The sequence below is a fragment of the Odocoileus virginianus genome, chromosome 20 (genome assembly GCF_023699985.2).
Source record: "Odocoileus virginianus isolate 20LAN1187 ecotype Illinois chromosome 20, Ovbor_1.2, whole genome shotgun sequence".
Lineage (NCBI taxonomy): Eukaryota > Metazoa > Chordata > Mammalia > Artiodactyla > Cervidae > Odocoileus > Odocoileus virginianus.
Genome location: NC_069693.1, coordinates 49,679,550 through 49,705,727, shown reverse-complemented (window position 1 = coordinate 49,705,727; position 26,178 = coordinate 49,679,550). Strand labels below are relative to the sequence as shown.

The following is a 26,178-nucleotide window of genomic DNA, read 5'->3' as shown; positions in this document are numbered from 1 at the left end:
TGCTCCCAGGCTTCAGCATCTGGAAATGGCTCAGAGATGCCACTCAGCCTCTGCTGGTGTGTCCCTCATGGGACACGTGAACTGGAAGAGGACTGCATGTTGCCAACAAATGCCACAGGCCAGCACTAGAATACTGTGATCCTGGCTTGCAGCAGAAAGCCAAGACACGTGTGGTCCCTGCTTTGTGGAGCCAACGTCCGAGTGGGGGAGAGAGAGACAAAAGTCAAATTGAAAATAAATCAATAGCATAACTGCATATTTGTGATAGGTGTGCTATGGTGGAAACGAAAGGCTTCAAGGAGGTGGTTTTGATAAGGGTGGGCCTCTGGGAGATTAAAGGCTGTGATGGAGCTGGCCATCTGACAAGTGGGGAGGCATGGTCCAGGCAGGGGAGGGGACACATCGCCATGAACATGCTCCATGCCCATGACCTCACCCCTGCAGCCGGCGTCCAGGCCGAGAAACAACATGACCCCCACTACCACCGCCAAAGCCCCAAGCACATCTCATCCCAGTCATCCATCTTCCCACATTCCCAGGTGACCGCCATCCTCGCTTCTGACAGCAGTGGTTGGTTTTGACAGTTACTGAACTTTACACAATGCAATCTAAACCATACAACTCAGATGGGACCTGAACCCACAGTCTTTTAACTGAGATCACACCTGGTCTCAAGACCTACTGAAGCTCAGGCTCCTGATGTCTCACTGTAGAGAGAATTCAGTGAGAGACAAAGTGAGTGATAAGCAATAGAGACAAACACTCCACAGACAGAGAATGGGCCATCTTGGAGAGTGAGAGGCCCTGAAATATGGGGTGGCTAGTTTTTATGGGTTGAGTAATTTCATAAGCTAATGAGTGGGAGGATTATTCCAACTATGGGGGGAAGGGGTGGCGATTTCCAGGAATTTGGGCTACCACCTACTTTTTGGCCCTTTACAGACGGGCCCTGGAACTGTCCCGATGCCTGTGAGTATGTCATTTAGCTGATGTGTTACAGTGAGCATACAGTGAGGCTCAAAGTCCCCTGGAAAGCGAATCTTCCACTACCCTGTGCCTAGTCTGTTCTAATCAGTTTTCTGTCATATGCTCAATGGCTCTATGCCCCCTTCCTTCCTGTTTCACCATCACTCATTGGTGTCTGGCTTCTTTCACTCCATACAGTGTTTGGATATTTCTCCATATTGTTGCATGAGGCAGAATTTGCTCATTCTCATTGCAGTAGAATACCCCACTGTATTACATTTCACGCTTCATGTATCCATTCTGCTGCTGATAGGAGTGATGGACAGACTCTAACCCCCTCCCCTTAATAGTGCGCAAGGTATCTGACTCAATTGTTGTTGTTGTTGTTGTTGTTCAGGCGCCCAGTCATGTCTAACTCTTTGTGACCCCATGGATTGCAACAGGCCAGGCCTCCCTGTCCCTCACTATCTCCTGAGTTTACCCAAGTTCATGTCCATTGCATCAGTGATGCCACACAACCATCTCCTCCTCTGATGTCCCTTTCTCCTTCTGCCCTCAATCTTTCCCAGCATCAGAGACTTTTCCAATGAGTCGGCTGTTCACATCAGATGACCAAAATACTGGAGCTTCAGCTTCAGCATCAGTCCTTCCAACAAGTGTTCAGGGTTGATTTCCCTTAAGATTGACCGGTTTGATCTCTTTGCTATCCAAGGGACTTTCAGGAGTCTTCTCCAGCACCACAGTTGGAAGACTTCAATTCTCTGGCTCAGTCGTAGCCAATAGAATACAACAAGACTTCCCTCACATCTATAGGTTATGTGGGATGGTGACTGCCATCTTGCAAGGAGACTCTGTCTCTTGCTGGCTCTGCGAGGCCCGTGTGACAAGGATCTGAGGATACCCTCCAGCCGACAGCCCATGAGAAACTGAAGCCTCAAGGTTTCGGCCACTAAGATCTAAACTCTGCCAATGACCACATTGGAAGCACTTGAGCTCAGAAGTAAACCCTTCCACAGTTGAACCTTGGAATGAGACCACTGCCCAGCAGATACCTGACTGAGCTTTCTGAGATTCTGAAGCAAAGCCCAAATTCCTGACTCACAGAAGCTGTGGATCAATAATGTATGTTGTTTTGAGCCACTAATTTTGTGGCCATTCATTATGCAGCAGGAGAAGGCAAACACAATGTACGTTTGGGTCGCATCCAGGTCTGGGCTTTTAAACTGCCAGCTGTAGTGCACATTCTAGGATGTGCCTTTTGGTGAACACGCTGAACACGTCTGTTTGGTACATGCCTGGGAGGGAATTTCCGGGTGGTTCATCTCTAGCAGATTCTGCCAACAGGTTTACCAATCACATTACATTTACATCAGTGAAGATGGGATTTAAACCCAGATGTGTCCAGCTCAGAAACCTTCATGTTTTACTACAGTATTTGTTTCCTAAGCTACCTGACAAGTGATCCTTACAACAGGAAGACAAATATCTCCTCTTAGTAGTTTTAACTGAGCAAAGCTTCCGTGTGTAAAGTACTTTATGGGCAACATATCTCTTCACATGCATATCTCATTGAATTCCCACAACTTTCCATTAAGGAAGGTATTGCTGTTTTTATTCCCCACTTACAGATGAGAAAACCAAACCCAGTGAAGGTTAAGAATTTCCCTGAAACCAGACAAACCACAAGTGTCTGAAACCATGTGTTCCTGGGCCCAGAACTTTCCACTATATCATGCCTATTTCTTTCTCCTCTTTTCCCTTCTTTTTGTCCCAACCTTTTTAAAGATATCACAGCCTATGTCAGGATTTGGGATGGACCATACCCAAGAACAACTTTTCTTTCCTATTTCAGTTGCATTCATCTGCATAGAGACGTTGGTCAGGTTCTGCTTGTTTGACATTAGAAGTTTCATAATTCTGAGTCTCAGTCTCATCATTTAATCCCAATTCTCTGAAGCATCTTCTGTTTCTCTAATTAACAAATGTTTGGAGGGCATCTTAGAATGAAATCCTTACCACAATTTAATTAGAAAGGAAATGTTTTCAAAGCTACACATGTATTTCTAGGCAGCTCGGATCTAGTCCATATTTATAATCTTATTGAACATGCAAAGCAGTAACAGATGTGTGCTGAACACCTACAACGTGCCAAGCTGTCAGCAGCAAAGGTGCTTAAGTATTCTGGAAAGTGACAGGCCTCAGTCTCACACACTTCTGTCCAGAGTGCTCATACCAGTTATCTGTTGCTGCGTAACAAATGTCAAAACTTTGTGGCTTGAAACCACCAATGGCATTTTGCCTCTTGCTGTCTGAGTGGGTCAGGAACTGGGGAAGGGCTTGTCTGGGCAGGTGGCTCTTGTGTGGTTTTAATGTAGTGATGGCTAGAACTAGAACAGCAGGTATGCTGTCACTTCAGTCGTGTCCGACTCTTTGCGACCCAATGGACAACAGCCCGCCAGGCTCCTCTGTCCGTGGGATTTCCCAGGCAAGAATACTGGAGTGGATTGCCATTTCCTCCGCCAAGAACAGCAGGAGATCGGAGTAAATGGTGGCTGGCCAAGCACATCGATCTCTCTGCTGTCTCCCCCGCCTCCCTTCCCCGTCCCCTCCCTCTCCACTCCTCCCCCTTCCTCTCTCTCCCGCTCCCCCTCTTTCTCTCCTCCACCCCTTTCATGTCATCTCAGCGCTTCTCCATGTGGTGTCTCCACATGGGCTGGCTTGGGCTTCCTCACAATATGGCAGCTGAAGTCTCCAAGAGCGAGTGTTCCAGTGAACAACGAGGAGGCTGCCTGGCCTTTTATGCCCGTCTTGGAAATCATGCAGCAACGCTTCCACCACATTCTTTTGACAGCACTCCGCTGTGTCAGATGAGTCCTCTGGCAAGCAGCCACTGGGATGGAGCTCAGAGTACAAGAGGTCTGCTGTGGGTAGCATCTGAGAGAGAGCAGGAGGAGGCAGAATGGGGCCGGGAAAGGCTTCAGACCACAGTGTAGATCTGACACCTTTGAAGGGAAGAGGGTGGGAGTGTGCAGGATGGGGCAGGAAGAGCCGCTGAGGCTGGTGCACATGGGACTGTTGGGGCCAACCCCGCCTCCCCCGACTCAGGACGGAAGGTTTTCTGCTGGGTGTTTCCCCGTGTGGGGAAACACCAAGCCCTGAACCTCTGCCCTGCTGAGTCATGGGCAGGGCCGCCCAGGAAGAGTGTGGCCTTGGCTCGAAAGCTGAAGTGCGCAGTGCAGGCGCCAACAGTTTCAAGCATTAGCTACAGTCTTCCTTGTAGCTGAACACTGAGTTCTTTCTTGAGGGAGATCTGAGCAGTGACCTGCGCGGCTATTACACATGCCCCCTCAGATTCACGGAGAGGAGAGTTAGAGTTAGGAGGATAGGAATTATCTCCACCGTCTTTGGAACATACAATCTGCTGCAATCCATGGGATTATATACTGCATGTAGGAAATTATATTGGGGAGAGATGAATATCTTATGCCTTGGAATTGGCCAGAAATGGGGTGATTGACACTTCACTAACTAGCTATGTGACTTTGAACACATTACCTAACCTGCCCGAGCCTCAGTTTTCTCATCTGTGAAACAGGAAAGTAATAAAGCCCCTCCTTCAGGGTTATCTGAGAGTTAGGTGAGATGAAACATGTGACTTTGCACTTTTCCTAGCATGCAGTCAGTGCTCTGAAACATGAATATCATCACAATCAGTACTGACTAGCAAGAAATGGTGACTGTCTGTGACCACCCAGTCTAAGGAGTGAGTGACCCCACATGTTGCATAAGCCCCGGGAGCATGATGTCCAGAGACAAGAACTGAGACCCCACAAAGTATTTCACACCAAGGTGGGTCTTGATGAGAACCCTGAGTCCCCAAGAAGAGACTGAACTGAGTTTAATATAGTTACTAATATTAAAGCAGGAAACGTGAGGCGTTCAGGAACACAGGAAGCAATGGCTCAGGAACCCTGAGTTGTCTGTATGCAGTGGCTGAGCTTTGTTCATCCTTCTAACAAACATGGGGGGCCAAGGGCTGGCACAGAGCCAGCACCTCCAAGTGTTCACCCTGTCAAATTGCACTGAATAAAGGGTGACATGTAGCTTCCTGGAAGATGCACAAGTTATGAAACCAGATAAATATAGGTTCTTTTTTCCCACCCAGAATAGAAATGAAGAAATTGTGGCTTTTTATTACTATTAAAAGTCATGCATCCTCACTGTAATTTTTTTTAAAGTCCGGCAACTCAAAAATAGAGCTTTAAAAAATATTTTAAGGTTTCTTTTTTTAGGGTCATCACCCAGAATTAACTTAGCGTTAACGTTTTGGTGAACTTTTTTTTCAGAATGTTTTGTTTTGTTTTTTAAAATAAAAATAGATTCATGGTATAACAGTATTTTGAAATGAGATCTTTTTTCACATTGGCAACTTGTGATCGTCATGAGGGAGGCTGCCCTGGGTGCCCACAGAATGTCGTCCTCCATATATGTCCATGTCCTAACCCCTGAACCTGTGGATATATTACATTACATACGGCAAAAGGGAACTATGCCACCAGAAGGTGGCAGATGGAATTATGGTTGCTCATCAACTCAGTGTATAGTATAAACAGCACATCTTCTTTATCCATTCCTCTGTCAATGGACACTTAAGGTTGCTTCCATGCCTTGTCTGTTATGCATACTGCTGTTATGAACACAGGGGTGCATGTACTTTTTTGAATTATAGTTTTGTTCAGATACAAGGAATGGAAGATTGCTAAGGTGTCCCCCACATGATTCTGAAGTGCAGCAGTTTGAGAACCATTAGTCTAGAGCAGTGGTCCTCCACAGTGGGAAGGCAGCTGGTTCCCCCCAGGGGATGTGTGGTAATGGCCAGAGACATTTTTGGTTGTTGCCACTGGAGCTGCTATTGGTATCTAGCGCATAGAGACCAGGATGCACGGGACGGCTCCGCGTCACACAAACACAATATGTCTGTCGTGTCAAGGGTGAGAAGCTCTCCAGGGACACATGTGCCCCAGGACCTGGAGACGTGTCTAAGGATGTTCATGGTAGCGCTGTAACAGCAAAAACAACCCACCTGTGTGTGTGTGTGCTCAGTCATGTCCAACTCTTTGTGACCCCATGGACTGTAGCCCACCAGGCTCCTCTGTCCATGGGAGATTTCAGGCAAGAAGACTGGAATGGGTTACCATGTCCTCCAGGGTATCTTCCTGACCCAGGGATTGAACCCATATCTCCTGCATCTCCTGCAGTGCAGGCTGATTCTTTACTGCTGAGCCAAACACACCTGGATGCAAATCAAATAAAAGGAGAAATCCACATTCGCATATTCACAGCACAAATACCTCAGAGAACAGCTCGTGGGGAGACAGGCATGAACACACCAGCAGTGAGAGAGGGCAGAGCCTCCCCTGGGGGAGGTGGGGTCTCCAGGAGTTGTGTCTGTCTGCCCAGGGAGCCCTGGAGAGTTTACAAGTCTCTCTCTACTCTGGGTTTCCGGGTTAAGTTTGACAATTCATGGGAAATTTTATCCTATTTGGTCATTTTTAAGTAATTTGGGCAACTCCAGTAAAGAAAAAAATCAGTATGCATGAAAATATTTCCTGCAGCAGGATCTATATATTAGCAGGAAAAAAATTAGAAGCTGTGTAAATATCCAGAAATGGAAGAACGATTAAGAGATTATGGTACATCAACTCAATTGAATGTTATGCAGCCATTAAAAAGGATGATTATGAAGGTGATTTAGAAACATGGGAGATGTTTGGGATGTGATGGGAAGTAAAAAAGAACAGGAAATAAACAGCACAAACACAGTGATTACAACTCAGAAAAATGCGTTGGCCTGTGGACAAATACTGGAAGGATTTGCAGAAATAAAAACTGTCGTAATTAAGATGCTAGAGTTATGGGTGATTTTTTTTCCAAGATTTTTTTAACTCTTTTTTTACACTTAAAAGTAGATATCTTTTGGGCTCCCCCAGTGGCTCAGTGGTAAAGAATCAGCCTGCCAGTGCAGGAGATGCAGATTCGACCCTGGTGGGCAACGTCCCCTAGAGAAGGCAATGGCAGCCCACTCCAGTATTCTTGCTGGGAAATCCCATGGACAGAGGAGCCTGGTGGGCTACGGTCCATGGGATCACAGAGTTGGACATGACTTAGTGACTAACAACAACAGATATCCTTGGAGACAGCTGCCCAGCCCAGAACCTTCTCTGAATTCTGTGTCCCTTCCCAAAAGGGTACATTCCCCAGTCCCATTTACCTTTTATCCTAGCCTGGTCACCTAATCCAAGCTGGACCAATCAGATTCTCTGAACTGAAATTGGCTAGAGAGATGCAAATCCTTCTGAGCTGGTCCTTTTTTTTTTTTTTAATAAAATCCACATAACATAAAATTAATTTTTATTTTAACCATTTTATTTTTTTCTTTCCAGTTTCACTGAGATATGATTGACAGAAGATTAAGGTGTACAGCATAATGATTTGACTTATATACATCATGGAATGATTCCCACAACAAATTTAGTGAGCATTCATCACTGCATATAAATTAAAAAAGAAGTAGGAAAAGAATTTCCCCTTATGATGAGAACTCAGGATTTACTCTTTAATAGCAGCTTTCATATGGGACATACAACAGTGTTAACTATATTAATCATGTTGTACCTTACAGCCCTAGTACTTGTTTGTCTTACAAGTGGAATTTTTACCTTTTGACTACCTCCATCCCTGCTTCTGGTAACCACCAATCTGGTCTTTTTTTTCTTTGAGTTTGTTTTTGAAGTATAATTAACCTACAACACTGTGTTAGTTCCTATTACACAACATAGCGATTCAGTATTTCTCTACAAAATCACCACGGCAAGTCTAGTTACCATCTGTCTCCATACAAAGATATTACATAACTATTGACTATATCCCTCACACTGTACATTTCATACGTGTGACTCATTCATTTTTTAACTGGAAGTTTGTGCCTCTTTCAGCCATTTTAAAGTATGCAACCTAGATGCCCATCAGCAGATGAATGGATGAGGAAGCTGTGGTACATATACACCATGGAATATTACTCAGCCATTAAAAAGAATTCATTTGAATCAGTTCTAATGAGATGGATGAAATTGGAGCCCATTATATAGAGCGAAGTAAGTCAGAAAGATAAAGACCATTACAGTATACTAACACATATATATGGAATTTAGAAAGACGGTAACGATAACCCTATATGCAAAACAGAAAAAGAGACTCAGATGTATAGAACAGACTTGTGGACTCTGGGAGAAGGCGAGGGTGGGATGTTTCAAGAGAACAGCATTGAAACATGTATATTATCTAGGGTGAAACAGATCACCAGCCCAGGTTGGGTGCATGAGACAAGTGCTCGGGGCTGGTGCACTGGGAAGACCCAGAGGGATCGGGTGGAGAGGGAGGTGGGAGGGGGGACCGGGATGGGGAATACATGTAAACCCATGGCTAATTCATTTCAATGTATGACAAAAATGCAACTTGAGAGGTTTTAGTACATTCATGTTGTGCAGTCATCACCACTGTACAATTCCAAATCATTCCCATCAGCCAAAAAGAACTCCACACCCATGAGCTGTCACTCCCAGTTCTCCCCTCCCACAGTTCTAGGTAATCATTAATTTACTTTCTGTCTGTTAGACTTTTGTATAGACTTGTTCTAGAGATTTCACATAAATAGGATTATACAAAACATGATCTTTTGTATCTGGCTTCTTTCACTTGGCATAATGTTTTCCAGACTCATCCATGTTGCAACATGCATCAGTATTCCATACCTATTGATGGCTGTTAGTATTCCATTTTGTAGATATATGACATTGGGTTTATTCCATTCATCCAGCCATGGATGTTTGGGCTGTTTTTAATTTTGACTTTGTGAATAATGCTGCTGTGAATATTTGTATTCACGTTTTACCGTGAACATATACTTAGCAGTGGAGTTGCTGGGCCATGTGGTAGCTCTGTGTTTAACTTCTTAAGGTGCTACCAAAATAATTTCCACAACGGCAGCACCATTTGGGGCTTCCCTGGCGGCTCAGACAGTAAGGAATCCGCCTGCGATGCAGGAGACCCGGGTTCAGTCCCTGGGTTGGGAAGATTCCCCTGGAGAAGGGAATGGCAACCCACTCCAGTATTCTTGCCTGGAGAATCCCATGGACAGAGGAGTCTAGTGGGCTACAAGTCCATGGGGTCGCAGAGTCGGACATGACTGAGTGACTCAACACACACACACAGCACCATTTTACATCCCCACCGTGTGTGACAGTTCCAATTTCTCAATGTCTTCACCAACACTTACTTGACTGTTGTTACTGTTTTTGTAATTATTATTGCCATGCCAGTGGATATGAAGTGATAGCTCACTGTGGTTTTGATTTGCATTTCCCTAATGACTACTGATGTTGAGAATCTTTTCACATGTTTATTGGTCATATACATATCCTCTTAGGAGAAATGCTTATTCAAATTCCTGTGCCCTTTTTTTAAATTGTGTTGCTTATCTTTTTGGTATCCAATTATAGGAATTCTTTTTACATTCTAGATACTAGATCCTTACCAGATATGTGATTTTCAAGTATCTCTCCCATTCTGTGGATTGTCTTTTCACTTTCTTGATAATGTCCTTTGATGCATGAAAGTTTTTAATTTTTATAAAGTGCACTTTATTTTTATTTTGTTGTTTTTGCTTTTGGTGTCATATTTAAGAAACCATTGCCTAATCTAATGTCATGAAAATTTATACCTATTTTCCCTTCTGAGAGATTTATATTTAGGTCATTGATACATTTTAAGTTAATTTCTGTATATGGTGTGAGATAGACATCTGGATTCATTCTTTTGCATGTGGATATCCAGTTGTTCTGGTCCCATTTGTTGAAAAGTCTATTCTTTCTTCCATTCAATGGTCATAGAAACCCTGTGAGAAATCAGCAGACCACAGATGCATAGGTTTATTTCTGGACTTTCAATTTTCTCCCATTGATCTATAGGTCTGCCTTTTTGTCAGTACCACATTATTTTGGATACTGTGAATTTGTAGTGAGTTTTGAAATCAGGAAGTGCGAATCTAACAACTTTGTTCCTCTTTTTAAAGAACAAAGAAGTAGTTTTGGCTATTCAGGGCCTCTAGCATTTTCATTTTTAATTTTAGGCTGAACTTTTCCATTTCTGCAAAGAGGATTTGATAGGGATTGCATTGAATCTGCATATTCATCTGGGCAGTTTTACCACCTTAACAACATTAAATATTCCAATTCATGAACACAGAATGTCTTTCCATTTAATTGGATCTTCTTTAATTTCAGTGTTCTGTTTTTTTCAGTGTACAGGTGCTAGATGTCCTTGGTTAAATTTATTCTTAAGTATTTTTTTCTTTTTGATACTCTTGTAAATGGAATTGTTTTCTCAATTTCAGTCTTGGATTAGGGCAGTGTTTTGAACCAAGGGAATATGCAGGGAGAAGCAGAGAATGGCAGTTGACACCTGGAGAAAGATAATTATGAACACAGAGAAAAGCAGAATCAAGAAATTATATGTGTTCCAGGAGCTGCTTAATTCACTTTTTATACATTAAAACCTCCTATTTATCAGAGAAAAAGGAAATTATATGAATGGATGCAGCTAAAGATTTTCATGTTAAGTGAAGAAAATCAGAAAGAGAGAGACAAATACCATATGATATCACTTACGTGTGGGATCTAAAAGATAACACAAATGAACCTGTCTGTGAAACAGTATCAAGAACACAGAGAACATACTGGTGGTTGCCAAGGAGGAGGGAGCTGGGAGAGGATTGGACTGGGAGTCTGGGATTCGCAGATGCAAACTGGTATATGTAGAGTAGAGAACAAGGTCCTGCTATAGAGCACCAAGAACTACATTCAATATCCTGTGATAAACCACAATGGAAAAGAATGTATACATGTACATAACTGAATCACTGTGCCGCACAGCAGAAATTAACACATTATAATTCAGCCATACTTCAAGAAAGAAAGTATGTGAAAAGGTAGGGAGATGGAAGAGGGATTGAGAACTGTAGTTTAAGCGAATATTAGTAATTAAGCAGTGGACAAGGTTCCTGCAGCAAGGCTGGGGTATCCCGGATAGAGGAGAGCACATGGAACAGGGAACGTGAGGTCAAGCACCAGAGCAGCCTGTCTGGCTTAGGCAGACTCCTTTCAGCAACTGGAGATGCTTCTTGGCCACTTCCTTAGTGAAGGTGAAGTAGTGTGGGCTCAGAAGCCACTGCCAAGCCCTCAGAAAGCTTTGCGAGTCTGTGCCTCGGCAGAAGGAGCCCTGCCTGTTAAGATCAGGACAAAGGCTGGCCCCATAAAGAACTACTACCCCTCGGCTTTTTTATACCGTAACACTTGGACCAGACAGTTCTAGGGTGGTTCTGGTATCTAGGCAGCCAGGCACTGGCTTTTCTCCCCCCTTGAACAAAGGACGCTTTGGATTTCCATTCGAGTGGAGCAAAGCCCCACATATTCCTCAGGCCTCCTGCAGTTTTTGCTCCGTGGGGGATATGGCTGGTGTGTGGTATTCTCCCATGAATGCAGGATGGGGTTGGGATGAGAAGGAGACAACAGAAGGCAGTCGGAGCCTCACTTCCTAGGGGAGGAAATCATCTCTCCCAGGAAGATTAACCCATTCTTATCATTAGGCCATTCAGCAGGATCTGTGCAAATTGCTGGGCCAGTTTGCAATGTTGAGAGGTGTTGCAAAGGCACCCCCTCCCCCACACACAGGGGTGTTACCAAGTGGTGCTCCCTCCAGCGATGGAAGAGGGTGCTTGAATTTGGTTGTGGAGCAAGTGAGAATAGGGTTAGTAACTGATATGGCACCCTGAGCTCCTGCTCCTGAGCTTGTGGGGAAGAGGCCTTCCTTGATGGCCCTGTCCACAGGGTGAGGGGAAGTCCACGCCGGCCCAGTTATATCACTCCACACAGTTTATTTCCCTTATAGCACTTACCACAACCAGTAGTTATGCTGTGGTCTGTTTTCCTTTGTTAGAACGTAAACTCCATGGGGGCACGATCAGATCTGTGGTTCACTGTTTTATCTCTGTCTAGTGCAGGAAACACTCTGTTGAATGAGGGAATGAATGAATGTGGGCCAAGGGTAGGGGGACAGGGTGGGCCACGAGCCTCTTGGGAGAGCCCCGTTTGCCGCATCGGCGAGAAAGCGCTCCAGCAGGCAGCTGGAAGCCTGGGTCCGGAGCTCAGGAGAACGAAGGCCTGCAGCTCTGGGGGCCATCTGTGCAAGCGAGAGCGCCAGGCAGGGGTCGAGACAGAGGCGACCTACCTTGCCAGAAACGACCACTAGGGTACTTCGGAGTCACGCAGATGCCTGCGCCCCTGTCCCAGACACCCCGAGAATCTCTGGAGACGAGCCAGGAATTTGGGCGTGTAACACGTCAGCTGGGTGACTATCATGTTTCTTAGGGCTGGAGAGCTCGGCCCTGGAGGAGAGGAGGGCAGAGGAGGTGACTTTGGGAGAACAGGTGACAGGGCAGGGGCCGCCCCGCCCCTGAACTCACCAACCCGAGCCGCCCCGCCGCCGCTCGGCCGTCCGGGTTACCTTTGGCCGCACTTGGCCTGGCGCCGCGCTCCGCCCCGCCCCCGTCGCCCCACCCCGTCCCCGTCGCTCCGCCCCCTCCCACCCCCGATTGGTCGCCGCCCAGGCCGTCCCTCAGTCTCGGCCAATGGGGCGGGCGCGCGCGCCGGAAGCCGGAAGCGCGGCGGCGGCGGCGGCGGCGTTCCCCAGGCAGCTGTCGCCGCTCACCATGCGAGTCCTCAGGCCAATCCTGTCTGCCGGGCGCCTCCTCCGGCTGCGGCTACCCCCGCGGCAGCCGCAGCCGCCAGGACGCCGGCTGTCCTGCGGGCGGCCGGCGGCGGCCGGCGCCCTGGAGCGGGCCATGGACGAGCTGCTGCACCGCGCCGTGCCCGCGATGCCGGCCTATGAGCTGCGCGAGAAGACGCCGGCGCGGGCGGAGAACCAGTGTGCGGACTTCGTGAGCTTCTACGGCGGCCTGGCTGAGACGGCCGAGCGCGCCGAGCTGCTGGGCCGCCTGGCGCGCGGCTTCGGCGTGGACCACAGCCAGGTGGCCGAGCAGAGCGCCGGCGTGCTCCAGCTGCGCCAGCAGCCGCGGGAGCCAGCCGTGCTGCTGCAGGCCGAGGACCGGCTCCGCTACGCGCTAGTGCCGCGCTACCGCAGCCTCTTCCACCACATCAGCAAGATGGAGGGCGGCGTGCGCTTCCTGGTGCGGCTGCGAGCCGACCTGCTCGAGGCGCAAGCCCTCAAGCTTGTGGAGGGGCCGCACGTCCGGGTAAGGCTCCGCCCGGGCCGTCCCCGGACCTCGTGGGGGCGGGGACCGCCCGGGCCGCGCCCCCGCCTAGTGCCCAGGTCTGCTGACCCTTGGCGGCCCTCGCCCCTCAAGCCCCAGACACTCCACCTTCGCTTGCCTTGGAGCCATGTCCACTTCTCCGAGAGTCACAGCCCCTGAACCCTGCCCCCTTCCTTCCCACGCTTTCCGAAAATGCCTCACTCAAGCCTCAGCTCGCTCCAGTCTTGGTAGAAACTTGGCACCCGCTTACTTCCAAGGTGACTGTCACACCTCGTTCCTGATGAGCATGCTCTATAAAGTTCTCTGTTTTATTATCTTACCTGAGAGATTTCGTCTGTGCGGTACACTTGAATGAGTACCAAACGGAGCATCGGGTAACTTTCTGAAAACCTGGATGGGGTCAACAAAAAGGTAACTTACTTGTAGCACCAGCTGTGTGAGCCATTATCCTGAAAAACCCTGTGAAACGTACAGAGGTGACTAGAACTCGAGGTCACCACCGTCCAGGAGCCCGGGTGCCCTCTATCATCTCTGCCACGTCGCCCAGGGCAGGGCGTTTCACCAGCCCAGGTTCAGCCCTAAAATAGGATTCTAAGTTGTCTCCTTGGGTAATCAGGCACTTAGCAAAGTGAGCCCATTTTAGATGTGAACAAATAATTTAAGATTTAAATAATGATGACTTGAAAGATGACTGATAGTTGAATATAGTCCTTGTATTCCATTGATATCAAGTATGGACCACTAATTTGCTCTATAGCAAACCAAAAATGCTGTAAACGTTAGAGAAAGTTCTGACATTCAAAACTTTATCAAGTCCAGTTGGCTTAGGAAAGAAGTGAACACTTAAAAGGATTATGTCCTGATTCCTTTAAGAACTCCTAACACCTGGCATGATGGTTTTCATGTTCATATCCTTACTCTTGAGGAAGTGATGTCACCTTTTACAGTAAAGGAAACAGATCAGATGAGTTCACATGACTTGACCAAGAACTCAGAGCAAATAAAAATGTCTGACCACCATCCAAATCCAAATTTCCTGGGTTCTATATGCCACAGTTTATATCCCCATCATGCTATATGAGTTCTGGTGTTTATCAGAAACTTTCTTAGCCTTAGATGCATAAAAACTGGGTGTAGTTAGGATTAATCTCAGTGTGATAATAGAGGCTATGATTTGACTGCTCTTAGTGGCTGGCTGATCTACAGTAGAGTTACCTAGGGCCAAGCTGAGAACCTTGGTGGTTTATTGCATTAGCACCAAGTCAGTCTTGGATTCTGAGTGTGTTAAATTGAGTGTTCCCAACTAAATCCCCATCTGAAAAGCTGAGACTTTGTGTTCCACGCTCTGCAAGCATCCCCATTCCTCCCAAGAGAGTCTTGGGTTTAGTCTGCAATCCAAGCAGACTGTTTTTTTTCCCTTTGAGGCAGAGACCAATGCTCCTGGAAGCCTTCTGAAACTAAATTCTCATTGCATAGGAGACTTGAGAATTAGGTGGGATGTCTGTCACCTGACCCACAGTTAAACTCCCTGCCCATCCATTCAGCCATCTGTTGGCTGGCTGTATGTACCAGGCATGCTCCAGGCTCCAAGGTGGAGTGGTCCGAGAGCTTCCCTTCGAGCAAACGAAGGGTTAACCGCAGACACAGTAGGTGTGAGTGCCTTTCATTCACTAGCTCATTTCATCCTCAGCAAGACGTGGGGACTGGCTGACAGATGAGGTGACTGAAGCTTGTCCCATGCAGCCCCCAGAGCACAGAGCTGGTAAGAGCGCCTCTGCCCAAGCCCTGCGGCCGTGACTCCAGGTGTGTGCTCCATCATGGCACACCGACTCTCTTAGTTGACAACCTAACTAGATCGAAGCTGGCTTATTCTCTTAGCCTGTGCCGCCTTCTCTAAAACCGAAGGGAAGCTGAAACAACCCAGTCGATTAATGGCTTTGTTTTATTTGGTTTCCCTGAGGCAGGAGTTTAATGTTCTCTAGTTGTGAGTGTGTTTATCTTTCCAAGACTCTGTGCAAGCTTCCCTCACACCCAGCTCGGTGCCCACCTTTTGCTGAAGCCTCAGGTCAGTCTCTACTCTTCTGTTGAAAAAAAAAAAAAATCATCAAACTTCGCGTGGCCGGAAGGCTGGCCCTTGGTGTCTGTCCTTTGGCATTTTTGCTGCCCACCAGCCACCCTGCACATCCCAGCTCTCCCAGCATTTCTCGTTCCCCTCTACAGACCCTCCTCTCCAGCCAGGCCGGCTCCTGGATGGAAAGTTCCTGAACCCACATCCCTCGTGATTCCTGTCAAGAGTAGGAGCCGCCTCCACCCCCAGCTCGTTTTTTGGACTTTTCCAGCCTGTCCAGCTCAGGGTGGCCTCACCCCATTCTGAGCTTCATAGGTGTGTAACTGTCTGTACCACTCAGACACGTTAACCACAGAATCTAGCCTTTGAACGTATTGTTACCCTGCAACTAGATCAGCTCCTGGGAAACTAGGAACCTCGTCCTGTGTAGCCAAGTGATGATGTATGAGTTGGACTCCTGGGTGCCCCACCGTCCAGCGAAGCTGGCAGCTAACCGCCCCCATTTGTCCTGAGGTCGGACTGCTCCACTCAAGGGTCCAAGCCTGGAACCAAGCCCCAGGGACCTTGGAAAGTTTTTTTGCGGCCGAGAGTCATCCTGCCCAATGTCGGGGCTGCCCTCACCTGGCAGTTCCTGATGTCGCCTCCGGTTCTCCGTTCTCCGATGCTGTGAGATGTTAGTTACTGAACTGGTTTCCTTCCTCCCCGACAGGTGTTTTAATCCATAGAAGTTGTCACTGGGACCTGATGTGGTAATTTGTCCCCAGAATCACCTAGTGTGTGTGGTCCATCTTGATCCCATCTCTTCTGTTTGATTTGGGATTTTGCAGCCACATTTAAGAGGCAGCACAGCTAGAGCTTTTGGCTTTTAGGAATTCACTGTAGGCAACCAGCAGAGGTTTGGCCCTCGAAGCTTTCGCGCGGGAGCCCTGCATCCCCTGGGCCCTGCCGACCTCTGGAGCTGCCAGGTAATGTCAGGTGAACAAGAGCTGCTTGGGGCTCAGCCATGGTCATTGCCCTCCGGTGGGCCCAGTCTGCTGGTTCTCAGAGCTTCTCATTTACTGGCTCTTGTGAGCACAGAGGCATTTTTAGAATAACCGCTGGCAAGTGGTAAGCCCAAAAGGAGGCTCATTGCGTGTCTCACACGGAATAGTGGATACTGCAGAAGGCACAGCAGGTCACGGAGGATGGGCTGGTTCCTGTTGCTGCCCTGTGGTTAGAAGCGTGATTTTAGGTGAGCGCTGCCCAATCCCTTCACCATCCTGGGCCATCAGGCCAGGGTGAGAGACTGCCAGTGGTCAGGCTGCCCAAGGTCAGCCTGCTTCTCTTCTAAGAAACGCCCCGAGAGGTACTGTGGAGCTCAGCTGAAAACATGGTTACCAGTGAGGGCAGTTTGTCAAGATGTTGGTCTGTGACTGAGGGCCGTGATAATTGGAAATAGAGGAAGATTCTGGAAGCCTGACACTTCCATCCCTGTGGAGCCCAGCGTGAAGCCCAAGGCAGGAGTCTAGGCAGGCGTGGGTCCCCTACCTCGTTCTTGTTCACTCGCTCAGTCGTGTCCAGCTCTTTGCAACTCCGTCGCCTGCAGCACGCCAGGCTTTCCTGTCCTCCACCACCTACCAGGGCTTGCTCAAACTCCTATCCATTGAGTCAGTGATGCCATCCAACCATCTCATCCTCTGTCGTGCCCTTCTCCTCCCACCTTCAATCTTTCCCAGCATCCGGGTCTTTTCCAGTGAGTCGGCTCTTCACATCACGTGGCCAAATATTGGAGCATCAGCTTCAGCAATCAGTCATTCCAGTGAGGATTCAGGGTTGACTTACTTTAGGATTGATGTCCAAGGGACTCTCTAGGGTCTTCTCCAGCACCACAATATGAAAACATCAATTCTTCGGTGCTCAGCCTTCTTTATGATCCAGCTCTCACATCCATACATGACTACTGGAAAAAACATGGCTTTGACTATACGAACCTTTGTCAGATAATTTAAATCAGATAAGGTTTCTTAATTCTTCTCAATAGGAAATTCAGAGTCAGTGTCAAGTCTCTGCTGGGAACATACAAGTGTTGTGGGGAAAGTTTGTACAACCCGGCAAAGGTGAAACGTTTGTGCTGTGGTTCTCAAGATAGCTGATCCACTGCTGAGAAGCTGGACTTTGCCACCTGTTACTTAGAAGGTCGGGAGGAGCCTGAGTGTCTCAGAAGGTCAGCCTGGGACTTCTTGATCCATCCCAAGTCCCCACTCCTGTGGTCTGTCCGTCTGATGCTGATTTGTAGAACTTCTTGGATGGTAGTAAGTGAACTGATCTTAATGGAGTTATTCCAAGAAAGGCATTTTAGTTGTTTTCATAATTAAGGATTCTGTAGGAAAGGGACTTGTCAATGTCCTTTAATTCTCTGATCACAGGACCTCCCCCCACCCCATCCCCCTAACCAATTTTAACCATAGGAAATAGAATAATAATCAGCCATCCATTGTTGGTGGTGGAGGTGGGGTGGTGGGGGTGATATCAAACCCACAAAGCAGCTTAATTATACCAGGAAAAGAAGCGGTGCCTTGGCTTACAAGATCAAATGTTCTTTTTGTTAAAAAAAAGCTTTTCTCTGTTGAAGTTGCAAGTGAGTTGAGAGGCTAATTCTGACGCCTGGACATGTGACCAGAAGCCCGAATCTGCATGTTCTTTCCTGAGGAGGGCTTTGGCCTCCGAGGCGTGAATCCAGTCCACCTGCCGGTCGCTCTCCTCCGGAAGGAGACACCCTGTGAACTTGCAGTCATGCGTCCGCCGCATGCCAAGCAGGGTGCACAGCGTGTGTGTTTTGCGGGGTGGTGTGTGCTTCCTGTGTGTCCTGGCTACAGGCTGTTTGCTTTTCTGCAGAGTTCTTTCCAAAAGCCCTTTTAGGTTGAAGAGTTAAGTTTCTTACAGATAAAACCCCCAGTGAAGCCAAGGGAGCTCCCATTCTAGCAGAGTGTAGGCACCATCAGTGATGTGCAGAGGCGGGCTGGCATTTGGGACATGATGGGAAATTTGAACACAAATTTTGGTGAAGGCTGTGGAAACCTTAATAGAAGTCCAGGCAGAACATAGGAGAAGGGACCAAGCTCTTCTCCCCAGGACCCCACAGCACCACCGCAGCGCCCAGCCCAAGACACTGTGTCATAAACTTCCCCTGGTGGCTTGTCCTGTTTGTAAGCTAACCTGGTGGTCCTCATGGTTCTACTAAGTTCTGTCAGCCAGACTAAGAGATGAACTTATTTGTACATAAGAATGTTGTGCCAGCAGTTGGCATGTTCAAGTGTTGGATCGCTGATGAACAATTTCTGAATTCCTGAGGCTGATACACACATACCCGTTCCCTCTCCTTCCACGGTCAGAGATCCAGCAACCTTACTGGCCTCTGTTGGGCCTGATTTCAGCCCAACAGCTGCGGTCCTGATGGCCCTGAGCAGGGGAGATGGGTCACCTTTAACCTAGATTCCCAGATCTCGTGTCCAGTGTCACATTTATAGCTGTCAGTAGCCCAGAATAGAACGAAGGGACTTAGAGAGGAGGCCACTTCCATCAGCCAGACCATCCCTTTCATAATTAAATTGAACTAACACTGAAGCTAGATTTTTTTCCCCAGCTTTTTCCTATTACGTGTGTCACAGAGATGCCATTACATCCCACATGGAACTCAACTGGTCCATTCCTGACCTTTCAGAGCAGAGGTCCCCAGCCTGGGATCCAGGGACCCCTGGGGAAGATACATAGATGAGTTTCAAAGGGGTCCATGAAACCCAGGAAATTATATACAGAGTTTTACTAATGTGTTTGCGTTTCTCTGGGGAGAGGGTGCCAGTGTTTAGTGCACACTCTAGAGTGTGCGAGGTCCCCAGGAAGACTGAACCACTGTAGTCCATGCAGGAAAGAGAGTTTTACAAGAAGCTGTCGGTGTTGACCAGGAAGCCATCCCTTCCTCTCCCTGCTACTTGTAGTCGCTGTTCTCCAGGGTGTCTTCTCTTTTTCATTTGCCATCAATCCGTTGATCATCTTCCACGTGGGAGACCCCACAGATGCTTTGAGAACCAGAGGAATGAATCAGAAATGACCTCCACACTTATGGAGCTGAGAGCCCAGTGAAGGAGACTAGACTGTGGGGTAAAGAGTGAAGAGGAATTAGAGGTCATATGGCCCTCTAATCAAAACATCTCTGCCATGTTCTTGCCCACCCTGTGCCCATCTCATCCCCAAGGGGAGGGCCTCTCTCTGCCAGGAGGAGCTCTGTGGGCAGCCCCAACTACACAAATGTTCTTCTTTACATGGAGTCTGACTTTGCCTCCTCTAGTTGGTCCTAGATGACTTACCCCCCACTTCTCTCCCCCATGGGGCCTCTTCTGTGCCCCAGGCCTTCAGTGTTTAAAGATGGAGCTCACTTCATTCTGAAACCCTTTCTGAGCCACCAACCGCATGCCTGCACCGTATCCTCTAGTGACAAGGTTCTGAGTCCTTTGAGCTTCTACCAGGGATTAGAATGTGACATGGCCCTATAACAGTTTCATAGCTTGTGTCCAGTTTTATGGGTGTTATCCATCATGGTCTTTGTGATTCCTATACAGGGATTCATAAGGTCAGTTCTGTACCAGACAAACAGAGATGTTTGCTGTTATTCAGTAATAATATTCCGTGTATCTGTCAGTATAGCTCATCTTAAGTAACAGAGGCTCAGGAACAATGGTAGTTTGAATAAGAGAAGCTTCCTGCTCTGTGGCGCCCTCAGTTGACCCAGACTTCTGTTTGTTGCTCTTCCCTGAAAAACTTTCATCCTCAAGGTTACCTCATGGCCCCAGATGGCTGCTGTAGCTCTAGCCATCACATCACCTTCCAACCTGCAGTGGGAAGGACAAAGAAAAAGATAGGCAAAGGGCTGCTCCTGCCATCTTTCAAGGTTCCCAAAAGCTGATACAGAACACCTCCACTTACATCTGAGTAGCCAGAACTCAGTGATGTGGCTACCCTCAGCTGCTGGGCAGGCTTTGTTCTGAACATCCTTGTGCCTGGCTAAAGCTGAGGCTTCTGTTGGTTTGGAAGAAGGGAACACAACTACTAAGGAACGACAGCTGTGTCTCTTGCTTTGGGTGTCCCCTTCTCTCTGGCTGTAAACTAAAAGCTTACCACTTATTTGGCCTGAGGTCACCAGACTAAACCGCGTCCTCACCTCATTCACCTCTCATTATGTTGCTCAAAGTTTCAGTGTGAATGTATCTCTGATGGTAAAGTTGACTTAGATCATTTTTGGAAGCAGATTCACTGTAAAAAAAGTGAAATTAGAATAATGTCAAATTTAAATGCACAGATTGCCAGATGTACTATTATTCTATGGCCACTCAGGAAAGGAAAGAATGCTGCCGATTCAGCCATGACCCGCCGTCACTCTGGAGATGGGTCCTGAGTTCCGAGACATTAAAAACAGGAAAACACGCACACACCTTAGAGTTGTCAAAATGTGGGGCCGGGAGCCAGTACTTATTTCTCTTAAGAAAGGATGGATGGATGTCTTGGTCCCGAGAGGGTGTCTGCATTCGATCCAGAACACACCATTCAGCATCAGCCTAACTCACATGCGTAGCTGTGTCCACGGTGGCGAATGAACCAGAACACATTATCTGACTTGGGGAACTTGGTTTGACTTGAACACTCCAGTCGGCTGTCCCAGCACACACCCCTGCCTGGCTTCATGTCTGATTCCCAGCTGCGCCTTGGGGATGGGCTAGACGTCTTCCCCATGGAAGGTCAGCGTTCTCTCCTCTCCATTTCAGGAAATGAACGGGGTGCTGAAAAACATGCTCTCGGAGTGGTTTTCCTCAGGGTTCCTGAACCTGGAGCGGGTCACCTGGCATTCACCATGCGAAGTGCTCCAGAGAATCAGCGAGTGAGTGTGACGCTGCCGCTCTGCTTAGATTTCAGCTGAACGCCAGCCTCCATTCCCCGCCTCCCTACCCGTGTACGTTTTCTCCCAAGCCTGATAAAACACAAACACGGTATTCCCAGGGGTGGCTGTCCTGGCAGATGATGCCGAGGCCACGGAGGAGAAAAGGGCACAGGTAGAAACTGGTCCTTCTGCCAGTGAACCCGCATGTGGGGTCTCTGCTACATGCTCATATTTAAAGCCCTCGGGGTCTTCCTTGGCAGTCCAGTGGTTGAGACTCTGCGCTTCCACTGCAGGGGCCCAGGTTTAGTCCCTGATCAGGGAGCTAAGATCCTGCATGCCATGCGGCATAGCCAAAAAGTAAATGATAATAATAAATGTCTAAAAGGAAGAAAGCACTCAAGCCCACTTCTGCCCAAAGACCCCCATGATCAGAGCTGCCCAGACTCACAGACCAAGAGTTGGCATTAGTCACCCAGACAGCATCGTCACAACCAGCTGTTAAAATGTTTCCCTTGGATAAGAATCTCCAGACTCACAATACCGTGCGCGCATCCAGCCTTCCCTGGACACAGTGAAAGGCAGACAGTGCTGCTGTTGGCTCTGGTGTTGAAGCAGAGCAGCAGTGGCTGAGGTGGCTGGACTGGTGGAACCCGCTGGGGGATGCGTGTACACAGGCAGCGATGACTTCAGACTGGGAGATTCACAGCAGACGCAGGACCCCCAGCGACAGGCATCTGGTCAGGCCGCTGCGTTAAAGTCTGCCGCACAGCCGCCCCACCAGGGCCCGGTGAGCTAGTCTTTAAGAGCAGGGCCGAGAGCACAGTTCTGTGTGTAAAACAGTCACCAACTCTGGCTCCTCTCAGTCAGCGCCGCTTCACGCTAAAGCAACCTTCTCTGAATTTCCTCCCGAGTCCCTTGAAGCTGTATTTACAGAGTTCTTTGACCTGCGTGAATAGCCAAGTAGGGCTCTGCCCCAGCTGTCTGACCCGTGAACCGTGACGTTCATCTAGCTTCTTTTTCTCATCCCCGCCAGGGCTGAGGCCGTGCACCCCGTGAAAACCTGGATGGACTTGAAGCGGCGCGTGGGGCCCTACCGGAGGTGCTACTTCTTCTCCCACTGCTCGACGCCAGGGGAGCCCCTGATCGTCCTGCACGTGGCCCTGACCAGCGAGATCTCCAGCAGCATCCAGGTACCTGTGCGCCCTCGGTTCAGGGCAGGGAGGTGACCCAGGGTGGGGCCCTGGGGCCCCAGAGGAGGGCCAGAGTGCTTCTCCAGGGCTCGAGGGGAGCATTTTGCATGGAGGCCCCAAAGAGGCCTGCCTAAGGGCCAGGAGGCATGATCCACTCAGTTTGCATGAGAATCCGAAGTGATAGAAATGATACAGCGCTGGGCACACAGCCAGGGAGACTGTGAGACCACCGCCTCCAGAGAGATCTCAGGACGCATAGCCTGCGGAGCTGGTCTGGGGGTTCGGGGGAGACTGTCTCGACCCCAGGGTCCTTTGTGTTTTCCAGACGATCATAGTGAAGGAGTGCCCCCCGTCGGAGACAGAAGAGCGGAACAAGATCACCACAGCCATCTTCTACTCGCTGAGCCTGACCCAACAGGGGCTGCAGGGCGTGGAGCTGGGCGCCTTCCTCATCAAGCGGGTGGTGAAGGAGCTGCAGGTGAGCGAGGCTGGCGCTGGTCCCTCCCTGTGCGCCCCACCTCGGGGTGGCCGAGCAGTCCTGCCCTTGTCTCAGGGACAAGGTGGCTCTCCAGGCAAGAGCGAGCAGGAGGGGTGGAAAAGTACCAGGTTCCCCTTGGCAGCTCCTAGGAGCCCCGAGACTCCCCAGGAGGTAGAAGGCATGCTGAGAAAAAGGCCCCCGAAACTAGCTTCTCATGGACCAGGAGGCTCAGATGTGTCTTCAGGGCAGCGGCATCTGCGGGGGGCCCTGCACCCAGGCTAGTGGGGCCGCTTCTGCCTGGCACGCGGTCACCAGCGGGCTCCCATGGCCCCCTTGGCCCCCATGGCCCAATCCTGGCCCTGACAAGCACCCCCAGCCACCCCCACCCACTCGTGTCCGTAGGGAGCCCCGAGCTCAGACCAGGAGGCTGGAGGGTATGTGCAGTGACACTTGGTTCTCTGGGTTGCCCTGGAAACACACAGAAACGCCCGGGCCACTGTGGGTCTGGGCTGTTTAAAACCATCTCACTAGGTGCTGGGGCGAACTGTAATGCATAGAGCCTCATTTTAAGGTAAAATAATTAGATGGTTAAGAACGGGCTCTGAGAGCGGTGCTGTCTGCTCCTGTGGTCTCCACGCACGCGGTGGCCTCCACAGCCCCTCCTCAGAGAGTGACGGGCCAGGGTGGAATTCAGACGCTTGCACGCCTCGTGGTAGACTCGTCTGAGCTCTCGGGATGCAGTTGGGCATCAGCTTCTAGACTCAGGCCCTGCCGCGCTCTCCCCAGAGGTGATGAGAGCCACCTGTTCTAGTTAACTCTTGAGGCCCTTCTGCTTCTTTGCTGAAGGTGTTGATGACGGGGGCGGGGTTGGGGGAGAGAGCAGGAGGGTCTGGAATGCAGTCGGAGGAGGAGGCGCGTCCTGGGGCCCACCTACGAGCTCTGCTCCCGAGTGCTGCGGCCCAGGAGCCGCGCTGCCCGCTGACGTCCACTTCCCGTCTGGGCTGGGCCGGGAGCGGGAGAGTCCGGGGAGTCTGGACGGAAGCACAGCCCTACCCCCACAGAGGCCTGCGGGGGTTATGGAAGATGGGAGGAGCAGGTTAGGAGCGTCCGGGGGTCGTCATGACAGCCTCCTGTCGTTAAAGTTGTGGTTCTGAATCCTGCGTGACGATGAGGACTGTAAGTCCTCGTCATGTAAACCCAGACAGCAGGATGTGAGAGCTGTCTCAGCCTTGTAAACACCGCCGGGAGACAGAGGAGTTCCTCTCTGTCTGGAGAGCGCTGCCTCCTTGGCTGTCCTGCACTTTAAGATGCTTCTTCTGTAGTGAGCGAATGTTACATTTTCAGCTGGAAAATTCTGACTTCTGTGAAACGAGCATTGAGGTCGTAGTGCGATTTGAATAGCAGTGATTGAATCGTGTTATCTGGTGTGGAGATCTACCCTTGCCCACTGCCCCCGCCCTGTCCCTCCCATCCTCCGCCCCCGCCGTGGTATTGTTGGGTGATCAGTTATCCATTCAACAGACAGTCACTGTGTGCCGAGCCCCAAACCCGATCATGCGGCCTCAGCCGAGTCCCTGAGAGGGGCCTGGTGGGCTGTAGTCAGGCCCCCGACTCTGCAGCGACCCACCGCTCCGACTTCAGGCGAGTCCTCCAGCTTGCCTGCTCGCATGGCGGTGCAGGCGGACAGAGCACAAGGGGACGCTTGTCCTGGGGCCGCAGGACGCCTCCAGGACCCCCGCACGTCAGATTCTTGCTAACTGTCCCTGGAGAGAAGGAAGAGTAACCCGCCGCACGCGGTGCCGCGTCCGCCAGGCGGCAGCACCCGGAGGCTCGCGCCACTAGGCCGTAAAGGCGGGGGTGTCCGTGTCCGCGCCTCAGCCCTGAACCGTGCGTGTGTTCTCTCCCCTCCTCCCCCGCCCCCGCGCCTGCAGAAGGAGCTCCCCCAGCTGGGCGCCTTCTCCAGCCTGTCTCCCATCCCCGGCTTCACCAAGTGGCTCCTGGGGCTGCTCAAGTCCAAAGCCAAGGAGCATGGGCGGAGCGGACTGCTGACGGACTGCGAGAGTCAGGAGATCGCCGAGCTCACGGGCGGCCCCGCGCTCGAGACGCTGCAGACGCTGCTGAGCAGCGGCGAGTGGGCGCAGTCGGAGCGGCTGGCGCGGGCGCTGCAGGCCCCGCTGATGCGGCTGTGCGCCTGGTACCTGTACGGGGAGAAGCACCGCGGCTACGCGCTCAACCCCGTGGCCCACTTCCACCTGCAGAACGGCGCCGTGCTCTGGCGCATCAACTGGCTGGCCGACGTCAGCCTCAAGGGCGTCACGGGCGCCTGCGGCCTCATGGTCAACTACCGCTACTTCCTGGAGGACACGGCCGCCAACAGCACCGCCTACCTCGGCTGCAAGAGCATCAAGGCCTCCGAGCAGGTCCTCAGCCTGGTGGCCCAATTCCAGAAGAACAGCAAACTCTAGCGTCACGCTCACCAAAGCCGATGGACTTCCACCGGCCTGGGAAACGACGATTTCCCCGGGGGTGGGGCCGTGGGGTTGTGCACCCAGAGCCACTTCTAGAGTAAAGCAGAGTTGAACTGTAGTCTCTGGCCTGTGGCGGGCTCACCCGGCGGTTCCGTCATGGCCTCGGCCGGGCCCCGGCTTCCATGGCAAGAGGAAAGGCGCGTTACCGCTGGGTGGTGGTGGGTATCGGTGGCTGCAAGCTGGGTGGGGACGTGGGGCCCTCACCCGGGGATTCCATCATGGCCTCGGCCTGGCCCGCTGCCCTGGCCACGGCCTTCAGAAGCCAGCTCTCGTCCCAGGGCGGGGTGGCCGCCAGGCCCCAGGAAGATGGCCCAGGTGACAATGGATGTTCCTCCGAGCTCAGAACATGGTCCAGCCATGGTCGCCTTAGCCGGTTCTCTCCACTGATGGCGTGGGGTGGAGGGCATGCTGCGTCTCACTCGTTAAATTTTGGAGATCAACACTATGAAAAGGTTTGTGAATCTGCACAAACTTCACTCGGTTAAATTATTGGACACGAGAGTTGTCGTCGCCTGGGATTTAACTTGGATTATAGACTCAGCAGTCACAGTGATTCAAGTTCATAATGAACTTCATAGCAGAGAACAGGTTTGTTCTGTGAGGCATTAAACGCTTGGTCATTCACGGTTGCGTGGTGGTCGTCTTTGAGGTCCGA

At 50.1% G+C, this 26,178-nt stretch overlaps 1 protein-coding gene and 1 long non-coding RNA gene across 7 annotated transcripts; one reads left to right on the top strand and one right to left on the bottom strand.

The window, feature by feature from the left end:
- Positions 1 to 7,370: 7,370 nt before the first annotated feature.
- Positions 7,371 to 12,942, bottom strand: LOC110151682 (uncharacterized). 6 transcript variants are annotated; one of them, XR_011482277.1, is made up of 4 exons: positions 12,790 to 12,942; positions 12,310 to 12,466; positions 8,482 to 12,090; positions 7,371 to 7,980 (listed from the first exon to the last, which is right to left on the bottom strand). It is a non-coding gene; the product is annotated as an uncharacterized lncRNA (long non-coding RNA). The 6 variants fall into 6 exon arrangements; XR_002318135.2 differs by lacking the exon at positions 12,790 to 12,942 and adding an exon at positions 12,586 to 12,628; XR_002318134.2 differs by lacking the exon at positions 12,790 to 12,942 and adding an exon at positions 12,545 to 12,589.
- MLYCD (malonyl-CoA decarboxylase) lies at positions 12,739 to 26,147 on the top strand. Its single transcript, XM_020915082.2, has 5 exons — positions 12,739 to 13,333; positions 21,215 to 21,327; positions 22,361 to 22,517; positions 22,843 to 22,995; positions 24,927 to 26,147. The coding sequence occupies exons 1-5, from the start codon at positions 12,791 to 12,793 to the stop codon at positions 25,458 to 25,460; spliced, it is 1,500 nt and encodes a 499-aa protein (XP_020770741.2). The 5' UTR covers positions 12,739 to 12,790; the 3' UTR covers positions 25,461 to 26,147.
- The last annotated feature ends 31 nt before the right edge of the window (positions 26,148 to 26,178 follow it).

What these genes read in the sequence shown, in the direction of transcription:
- MLYCD (XM_020915082.2), top strand. Translation starts at nt 12,791, where the DNA reads ATGCGAGTCCTCAGGCCAATCCTGTCTGCCGGGCGCCTCCTCCGGCTG. An exon ending in TGGAGGGGCCGCACGTCCGG is followed by an intron (nt 13,334 to 21,214) that starts GTAAGGCTCCGC and finishes TCTCCATTTCAG; the next exon opens with GAAATGAACGGGGTGCTGAA. An exon ending in GTGCTCCAGAGAATCAGCGA is followed by an intron (nt 21,328 to 22,360) that starts GTGAGTGTGACG and finishes CATCCCCGCCAG; the next exon opens with GGCTGAGGCCGTGCACCCCG.